The following is a 23092-nucleotide window of genomic DNA, read 5'->3' as shown; positions in this document are numbered from 1 at the left end:
GACGCCCTCTCTCAGCTACACTAACCAAAACACAGGCCATCCCAAGACGCCCTCTCTCAGCTACACTAACCAAAACACAGGCCATCCCAAGACGCCCTCTCTCAGCTACACTAACCAAAACACAGGCCATCCCAAGACGCCCTCTCTCAGCTACACTAACCAAAACACAGGCCATCCCAAGACGCCCTCTCTCAGCAACACTAACCAAAACACAGGCCATCCCAAGACGCCCTCTCTCAGCTACACTAACCAAAACACAGGCCATCCCAAGACGCCCTCTCAGCTACACTAACCAAAACACAGGCCATCCCAAGACGCCCTCTCCCAGCAACACTAACAAAACACAGGCCATCCCAAGACGCCCTCTCTCAGCAACACTAAGCCAAAACACAGGCCATCCCAAGACGCCCTCTCTCAGCAACACTAACCAAAACACAGGCCATCCCAAGACGCCCTCTCTCAGCAACACTAACCAAAACACAGGCCATCCCAAGACGCCCTCTCTCAGCTACACTAACCAAAACACAGGCCATCCCAAGACGCGCTCTCTCAACAACACTAACCAAAACACAGGCCATCCCAAGACGCCCTCTCAGCAACACTAACCAAAACACAGGCCATCCCAAGACGCCCTCTCTCAGCAACACTAACCAAAACACAGGCCATACCAAGACGCGCTCTCTCAGTAACACTAACCAAAACACAGGCCATCCCAAGACGCCCTCTCAGCAACACTAACCAAAACACAGGCCATCCCAAGACGCCCTCTCTCAGCAACACTAACCAAAACACAGGCCATCCCAAGACGCCCTCTCTCAGCAACACTAACCAAAACACAGGCCATACCAAGACGCGCTCTCTCAGTAACACTAACCAAAACACAGGCCATACCAAGACGCGCTCTCTCAGTAACACTAACCAAAACACAGGTGTCACAGTTTTCTTCCTGGGAAGGAGAGGCGGACCAAAACGCAGCGTGGTTAAACATGAACAAAATACAAAATAATAAACGTGAAAACCGAAACAGTCCTAACTGGTGCATAAAACACAAAGACAGGAAACAACCACCCACAACACCCAACACAAAACAGGCTACCTAAATATGGTTCCCAATCAGAGACAATGACTAACACCTGCCTCTGATTGAGAACCATATCAGGCCCAAACACAGAAACAGACAAACTAGACATCCAACATAGAATGCCCACTCAGATCACACCCTGACCAAACAAAACATAGAAACATACAAAGCAAACCATGGTCAGGGTGTGACAACAGGCCATACCAAGACGCCCTCTCTCAGCAACACTAACCAAAACACAGGCCATACCAAGACGCCCTCTCTCAGCAACACTAACCAAAACACAGGCCATACCAAGACGCCCTCTCTCAGCAACACTAACCAAAACACAGGCCATACCAAGACGCCTCTCTCAGCAACACTAACCAAAACACAGGCCATACCAAGACGCGCTCTCTCAGCAACACTAACCAAAACACAGGCCATACCAAGACGCGCTCTCTCAGCAACACTAACCAAAACACAGGCCATACCAAGACGCGCTCTCTCAGCAACACTAACCAAAACACAGGCCATACCAAGACGCGCTCTCTCAGCAACACTAACCAAAACACAGGCCATACTAAGACGCGCTCTCTCAGCAACACTAACCAAAACACAGGCCATACCAAGACGCAGCAACACTAACAAAACACAGGCCATACCAAGAAGCGCTCTCTCAGCAACACTAACCAAAACACAGGCCATACCAAGAAGCGCTCTCTTAGCAAAACTAACCAAAACACAGGCCATACCAAGAAGTGCTCTCTTAGCAACACTAACCAAAACACAGGCCATACCAAGAAGCGCTCTCTTAGCAAAACTAACCAAAACACAGGCCATACCAAGAAGCGCTCTCTCAGCAACACCTACCGACATATTAATCATCTCCTCTGACAAAGGAACACGGGCTTTTCTAGGTTCAGAAGGAGTTGGTAATTGAAGACAGCTGTTTGGACAGAGCGTGGTCAGCTCCAATAATCAATGGGGCCGACCAATAAGCTGCTTGGGGAGAACTTCAGGAAGCCATTTCCTGAAACACACACTCACAAATACACAAACCACAACACAGAAAGTGGGGAACGTAACATCTTCTATGGAGAGTGCACTATATTGTGATTGTTGCCATCTTGCTTTCTGTTAGAGCATCTATCATCCTCTACATCCTCCATCTATCATCCTCTACATCCTCCATTTATGATCGTTTATTTTCTAAAGATTAATCAATTCCTCCTCCTATCATCATGTTTACCCTCCCTCGAACACAAACATGTTATTATCTAGATAGTTATTATGTTATTTCAGAGTGGTCAATATTCCTTCCTCATTCCCATGATCCTTTACTCTGGGTGTTACATGATATGATATCACATCGACACATCGACGCCAACACCCCTTAAAGTAACGATCACTAACTACGACAGTGAACTGTGGCTGGAGTGCTACAAATAATCTGTCTAGCTCTGTGTGTGTGTGTGTGTGTGTGTGTGTGTGTGTGTGTGTGTGTGTGTGTGTGTGTGTGTGTGTGTGTGCGTGCGTGCGTGCGTGCGTGCGTGCGTGCGTGCGTGCGTGCGTGCGTGCGTGCGTGCGTGCGTGCGTGTGTGCGTGCGTGCGTGCGTGCGTGCGTGTGTGTGTGTGTGCGTGCGAGGCACTGTTTTGTTTAAAGTATGTAATTCATTGCATCTGTAATAAAAGCTCTTTGCATTTCACATTTATGGTCTTCAATAAGACAGACATCTTCATCAAGATGAGAGCTGACCTGAGGACACACACACACACACACACACACACACACAGCAGGCTCAGTCTTTAATGTAGATACGTTTCATTAAAGGGGAGCGGCTCCTCAGATGCTTTTAGCCTGATTACTTACAGGAAGAGAAAGTAAAAACGAATGGAACAAACGACCTTCACCGACCACACAGACGCGTACTCGCACACACAGACACACTGGAGTCTCCACCATTTAATATTTCGCCGGCACGCTGCTAAAGTCATCTCTCATTTGACATCAGAATTACTATTAGGACAGTAAAAAGGCACATCTGCATGTTCAATTAGAAAACGCCAGACAGATAATAACACAGCAGATTGGCTAATGCCCTTCCTTCACATCTCCTGCAGCCACTCACTGTTTGAAGACTGGGGAAAAGAGGACGAAGGAGAGAGAGAGAGAAGGGAGAGAGAGAGAGAGAGAGGGATGAGGATGGAATGTGAGAAATAGGGAGAGAGAGAGAGAAATTGAAAAGAGAGATTGAAGAGAAAGAGAGCAACTGTTGAATCATCAGATAATAGACTGGTCAGAAATTACTCTCCTGCAGAGAGAGAGAGTGAGGGAGAGAGAGAGAGAGAGAGAGAGAGAGAGAGAGAGAGAGAGACTAAGAGACTCAGAGAGAGACTCAGAGAGAGACTCAGAGAGAGACTCAGAGAGAGACTCAGAGAGAGACTCTATTTTAATGACCAACCAGTCTATTCCTCTCCCTCCACAGTCTCAGAACAGTACAATTCCCTACTGCCTGGCCAGCAAGACAGCCATCTTATTAATAGCACCACACATACAGAACTGAACTGTAGAGCGGAGAGTTGAAACTGAGAAAGAGTCTCCCGGCTCCAGTCACCTGATTTTATTGTCTGTTGAAGGAAGGGAGAGATAGTACAGTCGTGGCCTACGGTTTTGACTTGCAAAGTCCCTCTTTGCCGTGCAAATGAACTGAATCCCCCCAAAACATTTCCACTGCATTTCAGCCCTGCCACAAAAAGACCAGCTGACATCATAACAGTGATTCTCTCGTTGACACAGGTGTGAGTGTTGACGAGGACAAGGCTGGAGATCACTCTGTCATGCTGATTGAGTTCGAATAACAGACTGGAAGCTTCAAAAGGAGGGTGGTGCTTGGAATCATTGTTCTTCCTCTGTCAACCATGGTTACCTGCAAGGAAACACGTGCCGTCATCATTGCTTTGCACAGAAAGGGCTTCACAGGCAAGGAAATTGCTGCCATTAAGATTGCACCTAAATCAACCATTTATCGGATCATCAAGAACTTCAAGGAGAGCGGTTCAATTGTTGTGAAGAAGACTTCAGGGCACCAAAGAAAGTCCAGCAAGCGCCAGGACCGTCTCCTAAAGTTGATTCAGCTGCGGGATCGGGGCACCACCAGTACAGAGCTTGCTCAGGAATGGCAGCAGGCAGGTGTGAGTCCATTTGCACACACAGTGAGGTGAAGACTTTTGGAGGATGGCCTGGTGTCAAGAAGGGCAGCAAAGAAGCCACTTCTCTCCAGGAAAAGCATCAGGGACAGACTGATATTCTGCAAAAGGTACAGGGATTGGACTGCTGAGGACTGGGGTAAAGTCATTTTCTCTGATGAATCCCCTTTCTGATTGTTTGGGGCATTCAGAAAAAAGCTTGTCAGGAGAAGACAAGGTGAGCGCTACCATCAGTCCTGTGTCATGCCAACAGTAAAGCATCCTGAGACCATTCATGTGTGGGGTTGCTTCTCAGCCAAGGGTGTGGGCTCACTCACAATTTTGACTAAGAACACAGCCATGAATAAAGAATGGTACCAACACATCCTCCGAGAGCAACTTCTCCCAACCATCCAGGAACAGTTTGATGATGAACAATGCCTTTTCCAGGATGATGGAGCACCTTGCCATAAGGCAAAAGTGATAACTAAGTGGCTCGGGGAACAAAACATCAATATTTTGGGTCCATGGCCAGGAAACTCCCCAGACCTTAATCCCATTGAGAACTTGTGGCCAATCCTCAAGAGGCGGGTGGACAAACAAAAACCCACAAATTCTGACAAACTCTTGATTATGCCAGAATGGGCTGCCATCAGTCAGGATGTGGCCCAGAAGTTAATTGACAGCATGCCAGGGTGGATTGCAGAGGTCTTGAAAAAGAAGGGTCAACACTGCAAATATTGACTCTTAGCATCAACTTCATGTAATTGTCAGTAAAAGCCTTTGACACTTATGAAATACTTGTAATTATACTTCAGTATTCAATAGTAACATCTGACAAAAATATCACATAAAGACACTGAGGCAGAAAACTTTGTGAAAATTGATATTTGTGTCATTCTCAAAACTTTTGGCCACGACTGTACAGTTGAAGGTGGAAGTTTACATACAATTACGTTGGAGTCATTAAAACACATTTTTCAACCACTCCACAAATTTCTTGTTAACAAACTATAGTTTTGGCAAGTCGGTTAGGACATCTACCCACTGGGAATGTGATGAAAGAAATTAAAGCTGAAATAAATCATTCTCTCTACTATTATTCTGACATTTCACATTCTTCAAATAAAGTGGTGATGTCACGACAGATTTCCTCCTCTTCCTCTGAAGAAGAGGTGTAGCAAGGATCGGACCAATATGCAGCGTGGTAGGTGTCCATGTTTTCTAATAAGAAAACTCAACATGAACACAAATACAACAGAACAAAGTGAACTGGCAACAAAACAGTCCCATGTGGCACAGACACAGGAAACAATCACCCACAAAATACCCAAAGAACATGGCTGCCTAAATATGGTTCCCAATCAGAGACAATGATAAACACCTACCTCTAATTGAGAACCAATCTAGGCAACCATAGACTTACAAAACACCTAGACTAGGAAACACCCCATAAACATACAAAACCCCTAGACCAGACAAAAACACATAAATCCCCCATGTCACACCCTGACCTAACTAAAATAATAAAGAAAACAAAGATAACTAAGGTCAGGGCGTGACCTAACTGACATAAAAACAGGGATTTTTTACTAGGATTAAATGTCAGGAATTGTGGCTGAGGTGTATGTAAACTTAAGACTTCAGCTGTACACACGCACACCAGTGTGTAGGTTAGGTGTGCGTGTGTAGGTGTGTGTGTGTAGGTGTGGTGTGTGTGTAGGTGTGTGTGTGTAGGTGTGGTGTGCATGTGTAGGTGTGTGTGTGTAGGTGTGGTGTGCATGTGTAGGTATGGTGTGCGTGTGTAGGTGTGGTGTGTAGGTGTGGTGTGCGTGTGTAGGTGTAGTGTGCGTGTGTAGGTGTGGTGTGCGTGTGTAGGTGTGCGTGTGTAGGTGTGGTGTGCGTGTGTAGGTGTGCGTGTGTAGGTGTGGTGTGTGTAGGTGTGGTGTGTGTAGGTGTGGTGTGCGTGTGTAGGTGTGCGTGTGTAGGTGTGGTGTGCGTGTGTAGGTGTGTGTGATGTATGTGTGTGTGTGTGTGTGCATGTGTAGGTGTGTGTGTGTAGGTGTGCGTGTGTAGGTGTGTGTGATGTATGTGTGTGTGTAGGTGTCTGTGTGTAGGTGTGTGTGTGTAGGTGTGTGTGATGTATGTGTGTGTGTAGGTGTGTGTGTGTAGGTGTGTGTGTGTAGGTGTGGTGTGTGTGTGTAGGTGTAGGTGTGTGTGTGTAGGTGTGTGTGTGTAGGTGTGGTGTGTGTGTGTAGGTGTGGTGTGTGTGTGTAGGTGTGCGTGTGTAGGTGTGTGTGTGTAGGTGTGGTGTGTGTGTGTAGGTGTGGTGTGCGTGTGTAGGTGTGGTGTGCGTGTGTAGGTGTGTGTGTGTAGGTGTGGTGTGTGTGTGTAGGTGTGGTGTGCGTGTGTAGGTGTGTGTGTGTAGGTGTGGTGTGCGTGTGTAGGTGTGTGTGTGTAGGTGTGGTGTGCGTGTGTAGGTGTGTGTGTGTAGGTGTGGTGTGTAGGTGTGGTGGTGTGTGTGGTGTGTGTGTGTGTGTGGTGTGTAGGTGTGGTGTGCGTGTGTAGGTGTGGTGTGCGTGTGTAGGTGTGTGTGTGTGTAGGTGTGGTGTGTGTGTGTAGGTGTGGTGTGCGTGTGTAGGTGTGTGTGTGTAGGTGTGGTGTGCGTGTGTAGGTGTGGTGTGCGTGTGTAGGTGTGGTGTGCGTGTGTAGGTGTGTGTGTGTAGGTGTGGTGTGTGTGTAGGTGTGCGTGTGTAGGTGTGGTGTGCGTGTGTAGGTGTGGTGTGTGTGTGTAGGTGTGTGTGTGTAGGTGTGTGTGTGTAGGTGTGGTGTGTGTGTGTAGGTGTGGTGTGCGTGTGTAGGTGTGTGTGTGTGTAGGTGTGGTGTGCGTGTGTAGGTGTGGTGTGTGTGTGTAGGTGTGTGTGTGTAGGTGTGGTGTGTGTGTGTAGGTGTGCGTGTGTAGGTGTGGTGTGCGTGTGTAGGTGTGTGTAGGTGTGGTGTGCGTGTGTAGGTGTGTGTGTGTAGGTGTGGTGTGTGTGTGTGTGTAGGTGTGGTGTGCGTGTGTAGGTGTGGTGTGCGTGTGTAGGTGTGCGTGTGTAGGTGTGGTGTGCGTGTGTAGGTGTGGTGTGCGTGTGTAGGTGTGGTGTCCGTTTGTAGGTGTGCGTGTGTAGGTGTGGTGTGCGTGTGTAGGTGTGGTGTGCGTGTGTAGGTGTGGTGTGCGTGTGTAGGTGTGCGTGTGTGGTGTAGGTGTGTGTGTGTAGGTGTGGTGTGTGTGTGTGGTGTGCATGTGTAGGTGTGGTGTGCGTGTGCAGGTGTAGTGTGCGTGTGTAGGTGTGGTGTGCGTGTGTAGGTGTGCGTGTGTAGGTGTGGTGTGCGTGTGTAGGTGTGCGTGTGTAGGTGTGGTGTGTGTGTAGGTGTGCGTGTGTAGGTGTGGTGTGCGTGTGTAGGTGTGCGTGATGTAGTGTGTGTGGTGTGCGTGTGTAGGTGTGTGTGTGTATGTGCGTGTGTGTGTGTGTGATGTATATGTGTGTGTAGGTGTGTGTGTGTAGGTGTGTGTGTGTAGGTGTGTGTGATGTGTGTGTGTGTAGGTGTGTGTGTGTAGGTGTGTGTGTGTAGGTGTGGTGTGTGTGTGTAGGTGTATGTGTGCATGTGTGGTGTATGTGTGTAGGTGTGGTGTGTGTGTGTAGGTGTGCGTGTGTAGGTGTGTGTGTGTGGGTGTGGTGTGTGTGTGTAGGTGTGGTGTGTGTGTGTAGGTGTGGTGTGTGTGTAGGTGTGTGTGTGTAGGTGTGGTGTGTGTGTGTAGGTGTGGTGTGCGTGTGTAGGTGTGTGTGTGTAGGTGTGGTGTGCGTGTGTAGGTGTGTGTGTGTGTGTAGGTGTGGTGTGCGTGTGTAGGTGTGTGTGTGTAGGTGTGGTGTGTAGGTGTGGTGTGTGTGTGTAGGTGTGGTGTGTGTGTGTAGGTGTGGTGTGTAGGTGTGGTGTGCGTGTGTAGGTGTGGTGTGCGTGTGTAGGTGTGTGTGTGTAGGTGTGGTGTGCGTGTGTAGGTGTGGTGTGCGTGTGTGTAGGTGTGGTGTGCGTGTGTAGGTGTGTGTGTGGGTGTGGTGTGTGTGTAGGTGTGCGTGTGTAGGTGTGGTGTGCGTGTGTAGGTGTGGTGTGCGTGTGTAGGTGTGTGTGTGTAGGTGTGTGTGTGTAGGTGTGGTGTGTGTGTGTAGGTGTGGTGTGCGTGTGTAGGTGTGTGTGTGTAGGTGTGGTGTGCGTGTGTAGGTGTGTGTGTAGGTGTGGTGTGTGTGTGTAGGTGTGTGTAGGTGTGGTGTGTGTGTGTAGGTGTGCGTGTGTAGGTGTGGTGTGCGTGTGTGTGTGTAGTGTGGTGTGCGTGTGTAGGTGTGTGTGTGTAGGTGTGGTGGTGTGGTGTGTGTAGGTGTGGTGTGTGTGTGTAGGTGTGCGTGTGTAGGTGTGGTGTGCGTGTGTAGGTGTGGTGTGCGTGTGTAGGTGTGGTGTGCGTGTGGTGTGGTGTGCGTGTGTGCGTGTGTAGGTGTGGGTGTGTGTGTGCGTGTGTAGGTGTGGTGTGGTGTGTGTGTAGGTGTGTGTGATGTATGTGTGTGTGCGTGTGTAGGTGTGTGTGTGGTGTGGTGTGCGTGTGTAGGTGTGTGTGATGTGTAGGTGTGTGTGTGTGTGTGAAGGTGTGTGTGTGTGTAGGTGTGGTGTGCGTGTGTAGGTGTGGTGTGCGTGTGTAGGTGTGTGTGTGTGTGTAGGTGTGGTGTGCGTGTGTAGGTGTGGTGTGCGTGTGTGCGGTAGGTGTGTGTGTAGGTGTGGTGTGGTGTGTAGGTGTGTGTGTGTAGGTGTGGTGTGTGTGTGTAGGTGTGTGTGTGTGTGTAGTGTGTGGTGTGTGGTGTGCGTGTGTAGGTGTGCGTGTGTAGGTGTGGTGTGCGTGTGTAGGTGTGGTGTGTGTGTGTGTGTAGGTTTGTGTGGTGTGTGTGTGTAGGTGTGTGTGTGTAGGTGTGCGTGTGTAGGTGTGGTGTGCGTGTGTAGGTGTGTGTGTAGGCGTGTGTGTAGGTGTGTGTGTGTAGGTGTGTGGTGTGGTGTGGTGTGTGTGTGTAGGTGTGCGTGTGTAGGTGTGGTGTGCGTGTGTAGGTGTGGTGTGGTGTGTGTGTAGGTGTGTGTGTGTGTGGTGTGTGTGTGTGGTGTGGTGTGCGTGTGTAGGTGTGGTGTGCGTGTGTAGGTGTGCGTGTAGGTGTGGTGTGCGTGTGTAGGTGTGGTGTGCGTGTGTAGGTGTGGTGTGCGTTTGTAGGTGTGCGTGTGTAGGTGTGGTGTGCGTGTGTAGGTGTGGTGTGCGTGTGTAGGTGTGGTGTGCGTGTGTGTGCGTGTGTAGGTGTGGTGTGCGTGTGTAGGTGTGGTGTGCGTGTGCGTGTGTGGTGTGGGTCTGTGTGCGTGTGTAGGTGTGGTGTGCGTGTGTAGGTGTGGTGTGCGTGTGTAGTGGTGTGCGTGTGTAGGTGTGGTGTGCATGTGTAGGTGTGGTGTGCGTGTGTAGGTGTGGTGTGCGTGTGTAGGTGTGGTGTGCGTGTGTAGGTGTGTGTGTGTGTGTGTAGGTGTGGTGTGCGTGTGTAGGTGTGTGTGTGTAGGTGTGGTGTGCGTGTGTAGGTGTGTGTGTGTGGTGTGGTGTGTGTGTAGGTGTGTGTGTGTAGGTGTGGTGTGTGTGTGTAGGTGTGGTGTGTGTGTGTGGTGTGTGTGTGTAGGTGTGGTGTGCGTGTGTAGGTGAGCGTGTGTAGGTGTGGTGTGCGTGTGTAGGTGTGTGTGTGTAGGTGTGTGTGTGTAGGTTTGTGTGTGTAGGTGTGTGTGTGTGTAGGTGTGTGTGTGTAGGTGTGGTGTGCGTGTGTAGGTGTGTGTGTGTAGGTGTGTGTGTGTAGGTGTGTGTGTGTGTAGGTGTGTGTGTGTAGGTGTGTGTGTGTAGGTGTGTGTGTGTAGGTGTGGTGTGCGTGTGTACAGCTGAAGTCTTAAGTGTGTACACACGCACACCTACACACACACACCACACCTACACACACACACCTACACACACACACCACACCTACACACACACACCTACACACACACACCTACACACACACACCACACACACACACACACCTACACACACACACCTACACACACACACCTACACACACACATACATCACACACACCTACACACACACACCTACACACACACACCTACACACACACATACATCACACACACCTACACACGCACACCTACACACGCACACACACACACATACATCACACACACCTACACACGCACACCACACCTACACACGCACACCTACACACGCACACCACACCTACACACACCACACCTACACACACACCACACCTACACACGCACACACACATACATCACACACACCTACACCCGCACACCACACCTACACACACACACCCTACACACACACACACATACATCACACACACCTACACACGCACACCATACCTACACACACACACGACACCTACACACACCACACCTACACACACACACCTACACACGCACACCACACCTACACACACACACCTACACACGCACACACACACACACACATACATCACACACACCTACACACGCACACCATACCTACACACGCACACCACACCTACACACACACACCTACACACGCACACCACACCTACACACACACACCACACCACACCTACACACACACACCACACCTACACACGCACACCACACCTACACACACACACCTACACACGCACACCACACCTACACACACACCACACCTACACACGCACACCACACCTACACACGCACACCACACCTACACACACACACCTTCACACACACACACACATACATCACACACACCTACACACGCACACCTACACACACACACCTACACACGAACACACACATACATCACACACACCTACACACGCACACCACACCTACACACATACACACAGAGCTAGACAGATTATTTGTAGCACTCCAGCCTCAGCTCACTGTCGTAGTTAGTGATTGTTACTTTAAGGGGTGTTGGTGTCGATGTGTCGATGTGATTCTGGAGGAGGTGGGCACCTGAGTTGACAGGCTGAGGTATTATGTGAGAAATATGAAAAGTGAAATTGTTATTACTGATGACTTCTAAGGTAGGTAGTTGTGTGGGAAGACTCAGCGAAGGTCACAGGTCAAGAAAATATAACTATAACCAATAAACTGGGTGGGTTGACTTGTGTAACCTTGACATCTCAGCCTGTAACACTGGATAAAACAGGAACAGAGGAACAGCTCAGCGAGCATCTCCATGGGTACGTTATTATTCAGGGATGTTTGACAGCCAGCTAATTATTACTGTGTATGTGAGTCCAGTTTCATGAGGTGTATAGATGTCCTGTCTAGCAGCTGGTTCTGCCAGACACACATACTGATTCCCAAATTATACCCTGGTCCCTATATAGTACCCTACTTTTGATCAGGGACCATAGCTCTTGTAATAGGGAATAGGGTGCCATTTGGGTATCAACCCCTGCCAGTAGAGCAGATTACTAGGTTATAGAGATGAATGTTTCTGTCACACACACACACAAACACACACACGCACTCACACACACACACACACACACACACACACACACACACACACACGCACTCACACACACAGACACACACACACACACACACTTTTTCTGTCATCTCGGTCTGTCATCTCGGTCTGTCTGTCTGTCTGTCTGTCTGTCTGTCTGTCTGTCTGTCTGTCTGTCTGTCTGTCTGTCCTGCCTGCCTGCCTGTCTGTCTGTCTGTCTGTCTGTCTGTCTGTCTGTCTGTCTGTCTGTCTGTCTGCCTGCCTGCCTGCCTGCCTGCCTGCCTGCCTGCCTGCCTGCCTGCCTGCCTGCCTGCCTGTCTGTCTGCCTGTCTGTCTGTCTGTCTGTCTGTCTGTCCTCTCGTTACAACACATATGACACTGAGATGTTTTATCTATCTGGGTTGGGTCGACAGGAAGGATTCATGAGCTCATTATCTGTCTATATGTTTCCGTATAGGTGCCACTTCTGTATGTATTCTGTATGTCTCCAGCTCCATTCTTCTCCAGTTTCTTTCATAGCGTACAGAGAACATAACCACTGCTCTCTCTCTCTCTCTGTCATCCTCTCTCCAGGTCTGTTCCACCGTGCCATCATCCAGAGTGGCTCTGCCCTGTCCAGCTGGGCGGTCAACTACCAGCCTGTGAAGTACACCCGTCTGCTGTCTGAGAAGGTGGGCTGTAACGTTCTGGATACCCTGGACATGGTGGACTGTCTGAGGAAGAAGAGTGCCAGGGAGCTGGTTGAGCAGGACATCCAGCCAGCACGGTACCATGTGGCCTTCGGACCGGTTATAGACGGAGACGTCATACCTGATGATCCAGAGATCCTCATGGAGCAGGTGGGAGACCGCTGGGATAGTTTTGTTCATTTTGTTTGTTTCTTATTTGACTTTGTTTATGAAATAACATACACACACTAACATGCCCATAATGGTAATTAAGTCAACAGTCAGAGAAAATAATGCATTTTCAACACGTCGTTATTTCCACACAGGGAGAGTTCCTGAATTATGACATCATGCTGGGAATCAACCAGGGGGAGGGGCTTCGCTTTGTTGACAACGTGGTGGACTCAGAGGACGGCATCTCCGGCAACGACTTTGACTTCTCAGTGTCGGACTTCGTTGACAGCCTCTACGGTTACCCAGAAGGCAAAGACACTCTGAGGGAGACCATCAAGTTCATGTACACAGACTGGGCGGACCGCGAAAACCCAGAGACACGACGCAAGACGCTGGTCGCTCTGTTCACCGACCACCAGTGGGTGGAGCCGTCGGTGGTGACGGCGGACCTCCACGCCCGTTACGGCTCGCCGACGTACTTCTACGCCTTCTACCACCACTGCCAGAGTCTGATGAAGCCGGCCTGGTCGGACGCAGCCCACGGGGACGAGGTTCCCTACGTGTTCGGGATCCCCATGATCGGACCTACAGACCTGTTCCCCTGTAACTTCTCCAAGAACGACATCATGCTCAGCGCTGTGGTGATGACATACTGGACCAACTTCGCCAAGACCGGGTAAAGTTGTCCTGCTTTAGTACTTTAACATCTTAACCTACGGGGTCTGGACTGCTTCTGGTTTTCTGTTCTACTTGATCATTAATGGCATCCACCTGGTGTCCCAGGTCTAGATCAGTCCCTGATTAGAGGGGAATCATCCACCTGGTGTCCCAGGTCTAAATCAGTCCCTGATTAGAGGGGAATCATCCACCTGGTGTCCCAGGTCTAAATCAGTCCCTGATTAGAGGGGAGTCATCCACCTGGTGTCCCAGGTCCAAATCAGTTCCTGATTAGAGGGGAATCATCCACCTGTTGTCCCGCTCTAAATCAGCCCCTGATTAGAGGGGAGTCATCCACCTGGTGTCCCAGGTCTAAATCAGTCCCTGAATAGAGGGGAAGAATATAAAAAGAAGCGGAACTAGTTTGAGTTCCGATTAGAAATAGAGGGTTCTATGTAATCAACAAACTTCTGCCTCTGTTTAGTATTATGTCTCACTGACTCTATCAGAGTCGTTAATATGGCCACCATGTAGGAGGTGTCGCTGAAGGAGGTAGAACGAGGGTAGGTGTTATTCAACAGAGACGTGTTTGGCAGGGCCAGGCTGGATCTCCCACTAGACAGCTGACAAGCTGAAGATTGAAAGTACAATGTGTGTGTGTCTTTCAGTGTGAGAACCTACCTCCCTGTCTGGGGTGTCTGGGATGTCTGGGATGTCTGGGGTATCTGGGGCGTCTGTGGTGTCTGGGGTATCTGGGATGTCTGGGGTATCTGGGGTGTCTGGGGTATCTGGGATGTCTGGGGTCTGGGGTGTCTGGGGTATCTGGGGTGTCTGGGGTATCTGGGGTATCTGGGGTGTCTGGGGTATCTGGGGTATCTGGGATGTCTGGGGTATCTGGGATGTCTGGGGTATCGGGGTATCTGGGATGTCTGGGGTATCTGGGATGTCTGGGGTATCTGGGGTGTCTGGGGTATCTGGGGTGTCTGTGGTGTCTGGGGTATCTGGGATGTCTGGGGTATCTGGGGTGTCTGTGGTATCTGGGGTGTATGTGGTGCCTGGGGTATCTGGGGTGTCTGGGGTATCTGGGGTATCTGGGATGTCTGGGGTATCTGGGATGTCTGGGTTGTCTGGGATGTCTGGGGTATCTGGGATGTCTGGGGTGTCTGGGATGTCTGGGGTGTCTGGGATGTCTGGGGTATCTGGGGTATCTGGGGTGCCTGGGGTGTCTGGGGTATCTGGGGTGTCTGGGGTGTCTGGGATGTCTGGGGTATCTGGGATGTCTGGGTTGTCTGGGATGTCTGGGGTGTCTGGGATGTCTATAAACATACATGCACACACACACACACACACACACACACACACACACACACACACACACACACACACACACACACACACACACACACACACACACACACACACACACACACAAACACAAAGCAGCTCCATTTGGTTGCCTCCTACTGGTAGTCAGTTGTGATATCTGAAATGTAAGTTGACAATGCCCATTACCAGATACATATTGATCTGGAGGAAGGATGGGTGGACGGGCTGTATTCATCCAATGCTTCCTGGTATTTACCAGTCTCTCTGCTCTGCTCTACTCTCTCCTCTCCTCTCTGCTCTCCTTTCTGCTCTGCTCTCTCCTCTCCTCTCTGCTCTCTCCTCTCTCCTCTGCTCTCCTCTCCTCCTCTCCTCTCTCTCTCTCTCTCTCTCCTCTCCTCTCTCTCCTCTCTGCTCTCCTCTCTCTGCTCTCCTCTCTCCTCTCTGCTCTCTGCTCTCCTGCCTCTGCTCTCCTCTCGACTCTCCTCTCTCTGCTCTCCTCTCTCCTCTCTGCTCTCTCCCCTCTCCTCTCGACTTTCCTGTCTCCTCTTGACTCTCCTCTCTCTGCTCTCCTCTGCTCTCCTCTCCTCTCTCCTCTCCTCTCTCTCTGCTCTCCTCTCTGCTCTCCTCTCTACTCTCCTCTCGACTCTCCTCTCTCCTCTCTCTGCTCTCCTCTCTGCTCTCCTCTCAACTCTCCTCTCTCTGCTCTCCTCTCTCCTCTCTGCTCTCTCCCCTCTCCTCTCTTCTCTCGACTCTCCTCTCTCCTCTTGACTCTCCTCTCTCTGCTCTCCTCTCTGCTCTCTGCTCTCTTCTCCTCTCTCCTCTCTCCTTTCTACAGTGATGTACTGGTCCGTCCGTGTGGGTGTGTGCATGTGTGCGTTCATGCAGACGTCTTGTTGTCTGTGTCTGTGTGTGTTCATGTGTGTGTGTCAGGCATTGACCCACTGGGCATGATGATCTGTCTCTGAGGAGAACAGGGTCTGAACTGACTAACAGACATGTTGATCTGTCTCTGAGGAGAACAGGGTCTGAACTGACTAACAGACATGATGATCTGAGGACAACAGGGTCTGAACTGACAGCTGTAGACACTCTAGATGGACTCTGCTGCTTCTCAAAGATCATGAAAGGTCTCTGACAACAGACTGTTACTGAACCTCTGACTATAGACTGTTACTGACCCTCTGACTACAGACTGTTACTGACCCTCTGACAACAGACTGTTACTGACCCTCTGACTACAGACTGTTACTGACCCTCTGACTACAGACTGTTACTGACCCTCTGACTCCAGACCCTGACTTACTGACCCTCTGACTACAGACTGTTACTGACCCTCTGACTACAGACTGTTACTGACCCTCTGACTACAGACTGTTACTGACCCTCTGACTACAGACTGTTACTGGCCCTCTGACTACAGACTGTTACTGACCCTCTGACTACAGACTGTTACTGACCCTCTGACAACAGACTACTGACCCTCTGACTACAGACTATTACTGACCCTCTGACTACAGACTGTTACTGACCCTCTGACTACAGACTGTTACTGACCCTCTGACTACAGACTGTTACTGACCCTCTGACTACAGACTGTTACTGACCCTCTGACTACAGACTGTTACTGACCCTCTGACTACAGACTGTTACTGACCCTCTGACAACAGACTACTGACCCTCTGACTACAGACTGTTACTGACCCTCTGACTACACCCCTGTTACTGACCCTCTGACTACAGACTGTTACTGACCCTCTGACTACAGACTGTTACTGACCCTCTGACTACAGACTGTTACTGACCCTCTGACTACAGACTGTTACTGACCCTCTGACTACAGACTGTTACTGACCCTCTGACTACAGACTGTTACTGACCCTCTGACTACAGACTGTTACTGACCCTCTGACAACAGACTACTGACCCTCTGACTACAGACTGTTACTGACCCTCTGACTACAGACTGTTACTGACCCTCTGACTACAGACTGTTACTGACCCTCTGACTACAGACTGTTACTGACCCTCTGACGACAGACTACTGACCCTCTGACTACAGACTGTTACTGACCCTCTGACTACAGACTACTTACCCTCTGACTACAGACTGTTACTGACCCTCTGACTACAGACTACTGACCCTCTGACTACAGACTGTTACTGACCCTCTGACTACAGACTGTTACTGACCCTCTGACTACAGACTGTTACTGACCCTCTGACTACAGACTGTTACTGACCCTCTGACTACAGACTGTTACTGACCCCTTGACTACAGACTGTTACTGACCCTCTGACTACAGACTGTTACTGACCCTCTGACAACAGACTGTTACTGACCCTCTGACTACAGACTGTTACTGACCCTCTGACTACAGACTGTTACTGACCCTCTGACTACAGACTGTTACTGACCCTCTGACTACAGACTGTTACTGACCCTCTGACTACTGTTACTGACCCTCTGAGACTGTTACTGACCCTCTGACTACAGACTGTTACTGACCCTCTGACTACAGACTGTTACTGACCCTCTGACAACAGACTGTTACTGACCCTCTGACTACAGACTGTTACTGACCCTCTGACTACACCCCTGTTACTGACCCTCTGACTACAGACTGTTACTGACCCTCTGACAACAGACTACTGACCCTCTGACTACAGACTGTTACTGACCCTCTGACAACAGACTACTGACCCTCTGACTACAGACTGTTACTGACCCTCTGACTACAGACTGTTACTGACCCTCTGACTACAGACTGTTACTGACCCTCTGACAACAGACTGTTACTGACCCTCTGACTACAAACTGTTACTGACCCTCTGACTACAGACTACTGACCCTCTGACTACAGACTGTTACTGACCCTCTGACTACAGACTGTTACTGACCCTCTGACAACAGACTGTTACTGACCCTCTGACTACAAACTGTTACTGACCCTCTGACTATAGACTACTGACCCTCTGACTACAGACTGTTACTGACCCTCTGACAACAGACTGTTACTGACTCAATTAAATTAACTTTATTGACATGATGTAACAATGTATATATTGCCAAAGCTTACTTTGGATATTTACAATGCTAAAATAATAAGAATCAAAATTGTCAACAGGTCAACAGTAACATCAATAACCAAGGTTCAGGTATGGCCCAGGTCAGGTATGGCCCAGGTCAGGTATGGCCCAGGTCAGGTATGGCCCTGGTCAGGTATGGCCCAGATCAGGTATGGCCCAGGTCAGGTATGGCCCAGATCAGGTATGGCCCAGGTCAGGTATGGCCCAGGTCAGGTATGGCCCAGATCAGGTATGGCCCAGGCCAGGTATGGCCCAGGTCAGGTATGGCCCAGGTCAGGTATGGCCCAGGTCAAATATGGCCCAGGTCAGGTATGGCCCAGGTCAGGTATGGCCCAGGTCAGGTATGGCCCAGGGTCAGGTTCAGAGTCAGGCTCAGGGTCAGGCTCAGGGTCAGAGTCAGGCTCAGGGTCAGGGTCAGAGTCAGGGTCAGGCTCAGGGTCAGAGTCAGGGTCAGAGTCAGGGTCAGGGTCAGAGTCAGAGTCAGAGTCAGGGTCAGAGTCAGGCTCAGGGTCAGGCTCAGGGTCAGGCTCAGGTTAGGGTCATGAGAATGGCCAGGGTCAGGTTAGGGTCATGGTAATGGTCAGGTCAGGGTCAGGGTCAGGTTAGGGTCATGATAATGGTCAGGGTCAGGGTCAGGGTCAGGTTAGGGTCATGGTAATGGTAATGATCAAACTAACAAAGTGAACTGGCAACAGACAAACAGAGTCAGGCTCAGGGTCAGGCTCAGGGTCAGAGTCAGGCTCAGGGTCAGGGTCAGAGTCAGGGTCAGGCTCAGGGTCAGAGTCAGGGTCAGGGTCAGAGTCAGAGTCAGGGTCAGAGTCAGGCTCAGGGTCAGGCTCAGGGTCAGGCTCAGGTTAGGGTCATGAGAATGGCCAGGGTCAGGTTAGGGTCATGGTAATGGTCAGGTCAGGGTCAGGTTAGGGTCATGATAATGGTCAGGGTCAGGGTCAGGGTCAGGTTAGGGTCATGGTAATGGTAATGATCAAACTAACAAAGTGAACTGGCAACTGACAAACAGAAAACACAGGTACAAATACCCAGGGGATAATGGGGAAGATAGGTGACACCTGGAGGGGGGTGGAGACAATCACAGAGACAGGTGAAACAGATCAGGGTGTGACACATACATTGAACAATAACAATAAGCATAGAGGACATGTGCAGGTTGGTTGGTCTGTCAGACACTGTCCCTCCTCTTATGACTGGCAGCAATGTAGTGTGCTGCCAACCCACAGCTCTCTGCGTCCTCTCCCAACAGGACGGGTAGCCTATTCTCGTCAGAGGTCTTTGAAACCTTGAATAAGGGATTCAAATTTGGGGAAATTACACTAATTGTTTTATATTTTTTTACAGTCTGTCAGGAAATGCAGCTCTGTCTCAGGTTCTGCTGTGGTGCAGTGGTTGCACAGCCTTTCCTCTACAGGGAGCCAGGTTCTGCTGTGGTGCAGTGGTTGCACAGCCTTTCCTCTACAGGGAGGCAGGTTTTCCTGTGTCTACCCTTTTCAGTGGCAAGGCTGTGCTCACTGAGCCTGTACTTTGTCAAGGTTTTTCTAAGGTTTTGATCAGTAACCATGGTGAAATAGTTTGTCACGGTGTACTGTCGATTTAGTGCCAGATAGCACTGCATTTTGCTTTGTGTTTGTGCTTGTGTTTCCCAATAAGTAATGTCGTTTTGTTTTGACTGTGTTGTCATTTGGTTTATTCTGATTGATTGGATGTTCTGGTCCTGAGGCTTCAGTGTGTTAGTAGAACAGGTTAGTGAACTCAGCCCCAGGACCAGCTGGATACACAGTTGTCACTGACCCTCTGACTACACAGCTGTTACTGACCCTCTGACTACACAGCTGTTACTGTCCCTCTGACTACACAGCTGTTACTGTCCCTCTGACTACACAGCTGGTACTGACCCTCTGACTACACAGCTGTTACTGTCCCTCTGACTACACAGCTGTTACTGTCCCTCTGACTACACAGCTGTTACTGTCCCTCTGACTACACAGCTGTTACTGACCCTCTGACTACACAGCTGTTACTGACCCTCTGACTACACAGCTGTTACTGTCCCTCTGACTACACAGCTGTTACTGACCCTCTGACTACACAGCTGTTACTGTCCCTCTGACTACACAGCTGTTACTGACCCTCTGACTACACAGCTGTTACTGACCCTCTGACTACACAGCTGTTACTGACCCTCTGACTACACAGCTGTTACTGTCCCTCTGACTACACAGCTGTTACTGTCCCTCTGACTACACAGCTGTTACTGACCCTCTGACTACACAGCTGTTACTGACCCTCTGACTACACAGCTGTTACTGACCCTCTGACTACACAGCTGTTACTGACCCTCTGACTACACAGCTGTTACTGTCCCTCTGACTACACAGCTGTTACTGACCCTCTGACTACACAGCTGTTACTGTCCCTCTGACTACACAGCTGTTACTGACCCTCTGACTACACAGCTGTTACTGACCATCTGACTACACAGCTGTTACTGACCCTCTGACTACACAGCTGTTACTGACCCTCTGACTACACAGCTGTTACTGACCCTCTGACTACACAGCTGTTACTGACCCTCTGACTACACAGCTGTTACTGTCCCTCTGACTACACAGCTGTTACTGTCCCTCTGACTACACAGCTGTTACTGTCCCTCTGACTACACAGCTGTTACTGTCCCTCTGACTACACAGCTGTTACTGACCCTCTGACTACACAGCTGTTACTGTCCCTCTGACTACACAGCTGTTACTGTCCCTCTGACTACACAGCTGTTACTGACCCTCTGACTACACAGCTGTTACTGACCCTCTGACTACACAGCTGTTACTGACCCTCTGACTACACAGCTGTTACTGACCCTCTGACTACACAGCTGTTACTGTCCCTCTGACTACACAGCTGTTACTGACCCTCTGACTACACAGCTGTTACTGTCCCTCTGACTACACAGCTGTTACTGACCCTCTGACTACACAGCTGTTACTGACCCTCTGACTACACAGCTGTTACTGACCCTCTGACTACACAGCTGTTACTGACCCTCTGACTACACAGCTGTTACTGTCCCTCTGACTACACAGCTGTTACTGACCCTCTGACTACACAGCTGTTACTGTCCCTCTGACTACACAGCTGTTACTGTCCCTCTGACTACACAGCTGTTACTGTCCCTCTGACTACACAGCTGTTACTGACCCTCTGACTACACAGCTGTTACTGACCCTCTGACTACACAGCTGTTACTGACCCTCTGACTACACAGCTGTTACTGTCCCTCTGACTACACAGCTGTTACTGTCCCTCTGACTACACAGCTGTTACTGTCCCTCTGACTACACAGCTGTTACTGTCCCTCTGACTACACAGCTGTTACTGTCCCTCTGACTACACAGCTGTTACTGACCCTCTGACTACACAGCTGTTACTGTCCCTCTGACTACACCACACATACATACATATGTAAAGGCCTGTACCGTTGAAGCCACGTGGCCTACAGGGGATGTAGAGAGCAGAGAAAAACACATACCATTTTCACCACAGATTGTAATACTTAGTGTAGACATTGTAACCACTGGGTGTCAGTCTCTAAAGAGGATGCTGTGACATGTCTCTCTTCCTGGCCCTGTAGCTGGGTGTCAGTCTCTAAAGAGGATGCTGTGACATGTCTCTCTTCCTGGCCCTGTAGGTGGGTGTCAGTCTCTAAAGAGGATGCTGTGACATGTCTCTCTTCCTGGCCCTGTAGCTGGGTGTCAGTCTCTAAAGAGGATGCTGTGACATGTCTCTCATCCTGGCCCTGTAGCTGGGTGTCAGTCTCTAAAGAGGATGCTGTGACATGTCTCTCATCCTGGCCCCTTAGCTGGGTGTCAGTCTCTCTTCCTGGCCCTGTAGCTGGGTGTCAGTATCTCTTCCTGGCCCTGTCGCTGGGTGTCAGTCTCTCATCCTGGCCCTGTCTCTGGGTGTCAGTCTCTCTTCCTGGCCCTGTCGCTGGGTGTCAGTCTCTCTTCCTGGCCTTGTCTCTGGGTGTCAGTCTCTTCCTGGCCCTGTCGCTGGGTGTCAGTCTCTCTTCCTGGCCCTGTCGCTGGGTGTCAGTCTCTCTTCCTGGCCCTGTCGCTGGGTGTCAGTCTCTCTTCCTGGCCCTGTCGCTGGGTGTCAGTCTCTCTTCCTGGCCCTGTCGCTGGGTGTCAGTCTCTAAAGAGGATACTGTAACATGTGTGATACCTTGTTAAGACACCAGCCTGCATGTCAACAGCCTGGATCACTCACCCCCAAAGCTTTTCCTCTGTCTCTCCCTCCTCCCCCTCCTCTCCCTCCATGCCTCTCCCCTCTCACCATCCTTCTCCCCTCCATAGGCTTCCATCTGTCATATTCATTTATGCTGAAAAACCCTGCCTGGTTTTTCTATTTTTTTACCATAGAGAGAGAGAGGGAGTGGGGAAAGGGGGGAGAAAGAGGGGGGGGTGGGGGAGAGAGGGAGGGGGTGGATAGGGGGAGAGAGAGAGGGAGGGGGATAGGGGGAGAGAGAGAGGGAGGAGTGAGAGAGAGAGGTAGGGGGATAGGGGAGAGAGAGGGGGGGATAGGATGAGAGGGAGAGGGGGATAGTGGGAGAGAGAGAGAGGGAGGGGGATAGGGGGAGAGAGAGAGGGGGATAGGGGGAGAGAGAGAGAGGGGGGGATAGGGGGAGAGAGAGAGGGGGATAGGGGGAGAGAGAGGGAGGGTGGATAGGGGGAGAGAGAGAGGGGGATAGGGGGAGAGGGAGAGGGGGATAGGGGGAGAGAGAGAGGGGGATAGGGAGAGGGGGATAGGGGGAGAGAGAGAGAGGGAGGGTGGATAGGTGGGAGAGAGGGGGGATAGGGGGAGAGAGGGGGATAGGGGGAGAGAGAGGGAGGGTGGATAGGTGGGAGAGAGGGGGATAGGGGGAGAGAGGGGAGGATAGGGGGAGAGAGGGGGATAGGGGGAGAGAGAGGGAGGGTGGATAGGGGGAGAGAGGGGGATAGGGGAGAGAGGGGGATAGGGGGAGAGAGGGGGGGATAGGGGGAGAGAGGGGGAGAGAGGGGGGGTGATAGGGGAGAGAGGGGGGGGGAGAGGGGGGGGGAGAGGGGGGATAGGGGGAGAGAGAGAGGGGGTGGATAGGTGGGAGAGAGGGGGGATAGGGGAGAGAGGGGGGTGGATAGGGGGAGAGAGGGGGATAGGGGGAGAGAGAGGGAGGGTGGATAGGGGGAGAGAGGGGGATAGGGGAGAGAGGGGGGATAGGGGGATAGGGGGAGAGAGGGGGATAGGGGAGAGAGGGGGAGAGAGGGGGATAGGGGGAGAGAGGGGGATAGGGGGAGAG

At 50.7% G+C, this 23092-nt stretch overlaps 1 protein-coding gene across 3 annotated transcripts in view; it reads left to right on the top strand.

Moving 5' to 3' along the window:
* The window catches only part of LOC112257007 (neuroligin-3-like), a 319809-nt gene that overhangs the window by 272626 nt on the left and 24091 nt on the right, over positions 1–23092 (top strand). For all 3 annotated transcript variants that reach the window (XM_042303397.1, XM_042303399.1, XM_042303398.1), the window contains 2 exons: positions 12413–12678; positions 12834–13357. In XM_042303397.1, coding sequence (XP_042159331.1) covers positions 12413–12678; positions 12834–13357 — 790 coding nt within the window. The remainder of the gene's footprint in view (positions 1–12412; positions 12679–12833; positions 13358–23092) is intronic.

This window comes from Oncorhynchus tshawytscha, linkage group LG21, assembly GCF_018296145.1.
Source record: "Oncorhynchus tshawytscha isolate Ot180627B linkage group LG21, Otsh_v2.0, whole genome shotgun sequence".
In the NCBI taxonomy this organism is placed as follows: Eukaryota; Metazoa; Chordata; class Actinopteri; order Salmoniformes; family Salmonidae; genus Oncorhynchus; species Oncorhynchus tshawytscha.
Note: the sequence above shows the minus strand (reverse complement) of the source record. Positions and strands in the feature narration are given on the sequence as shown.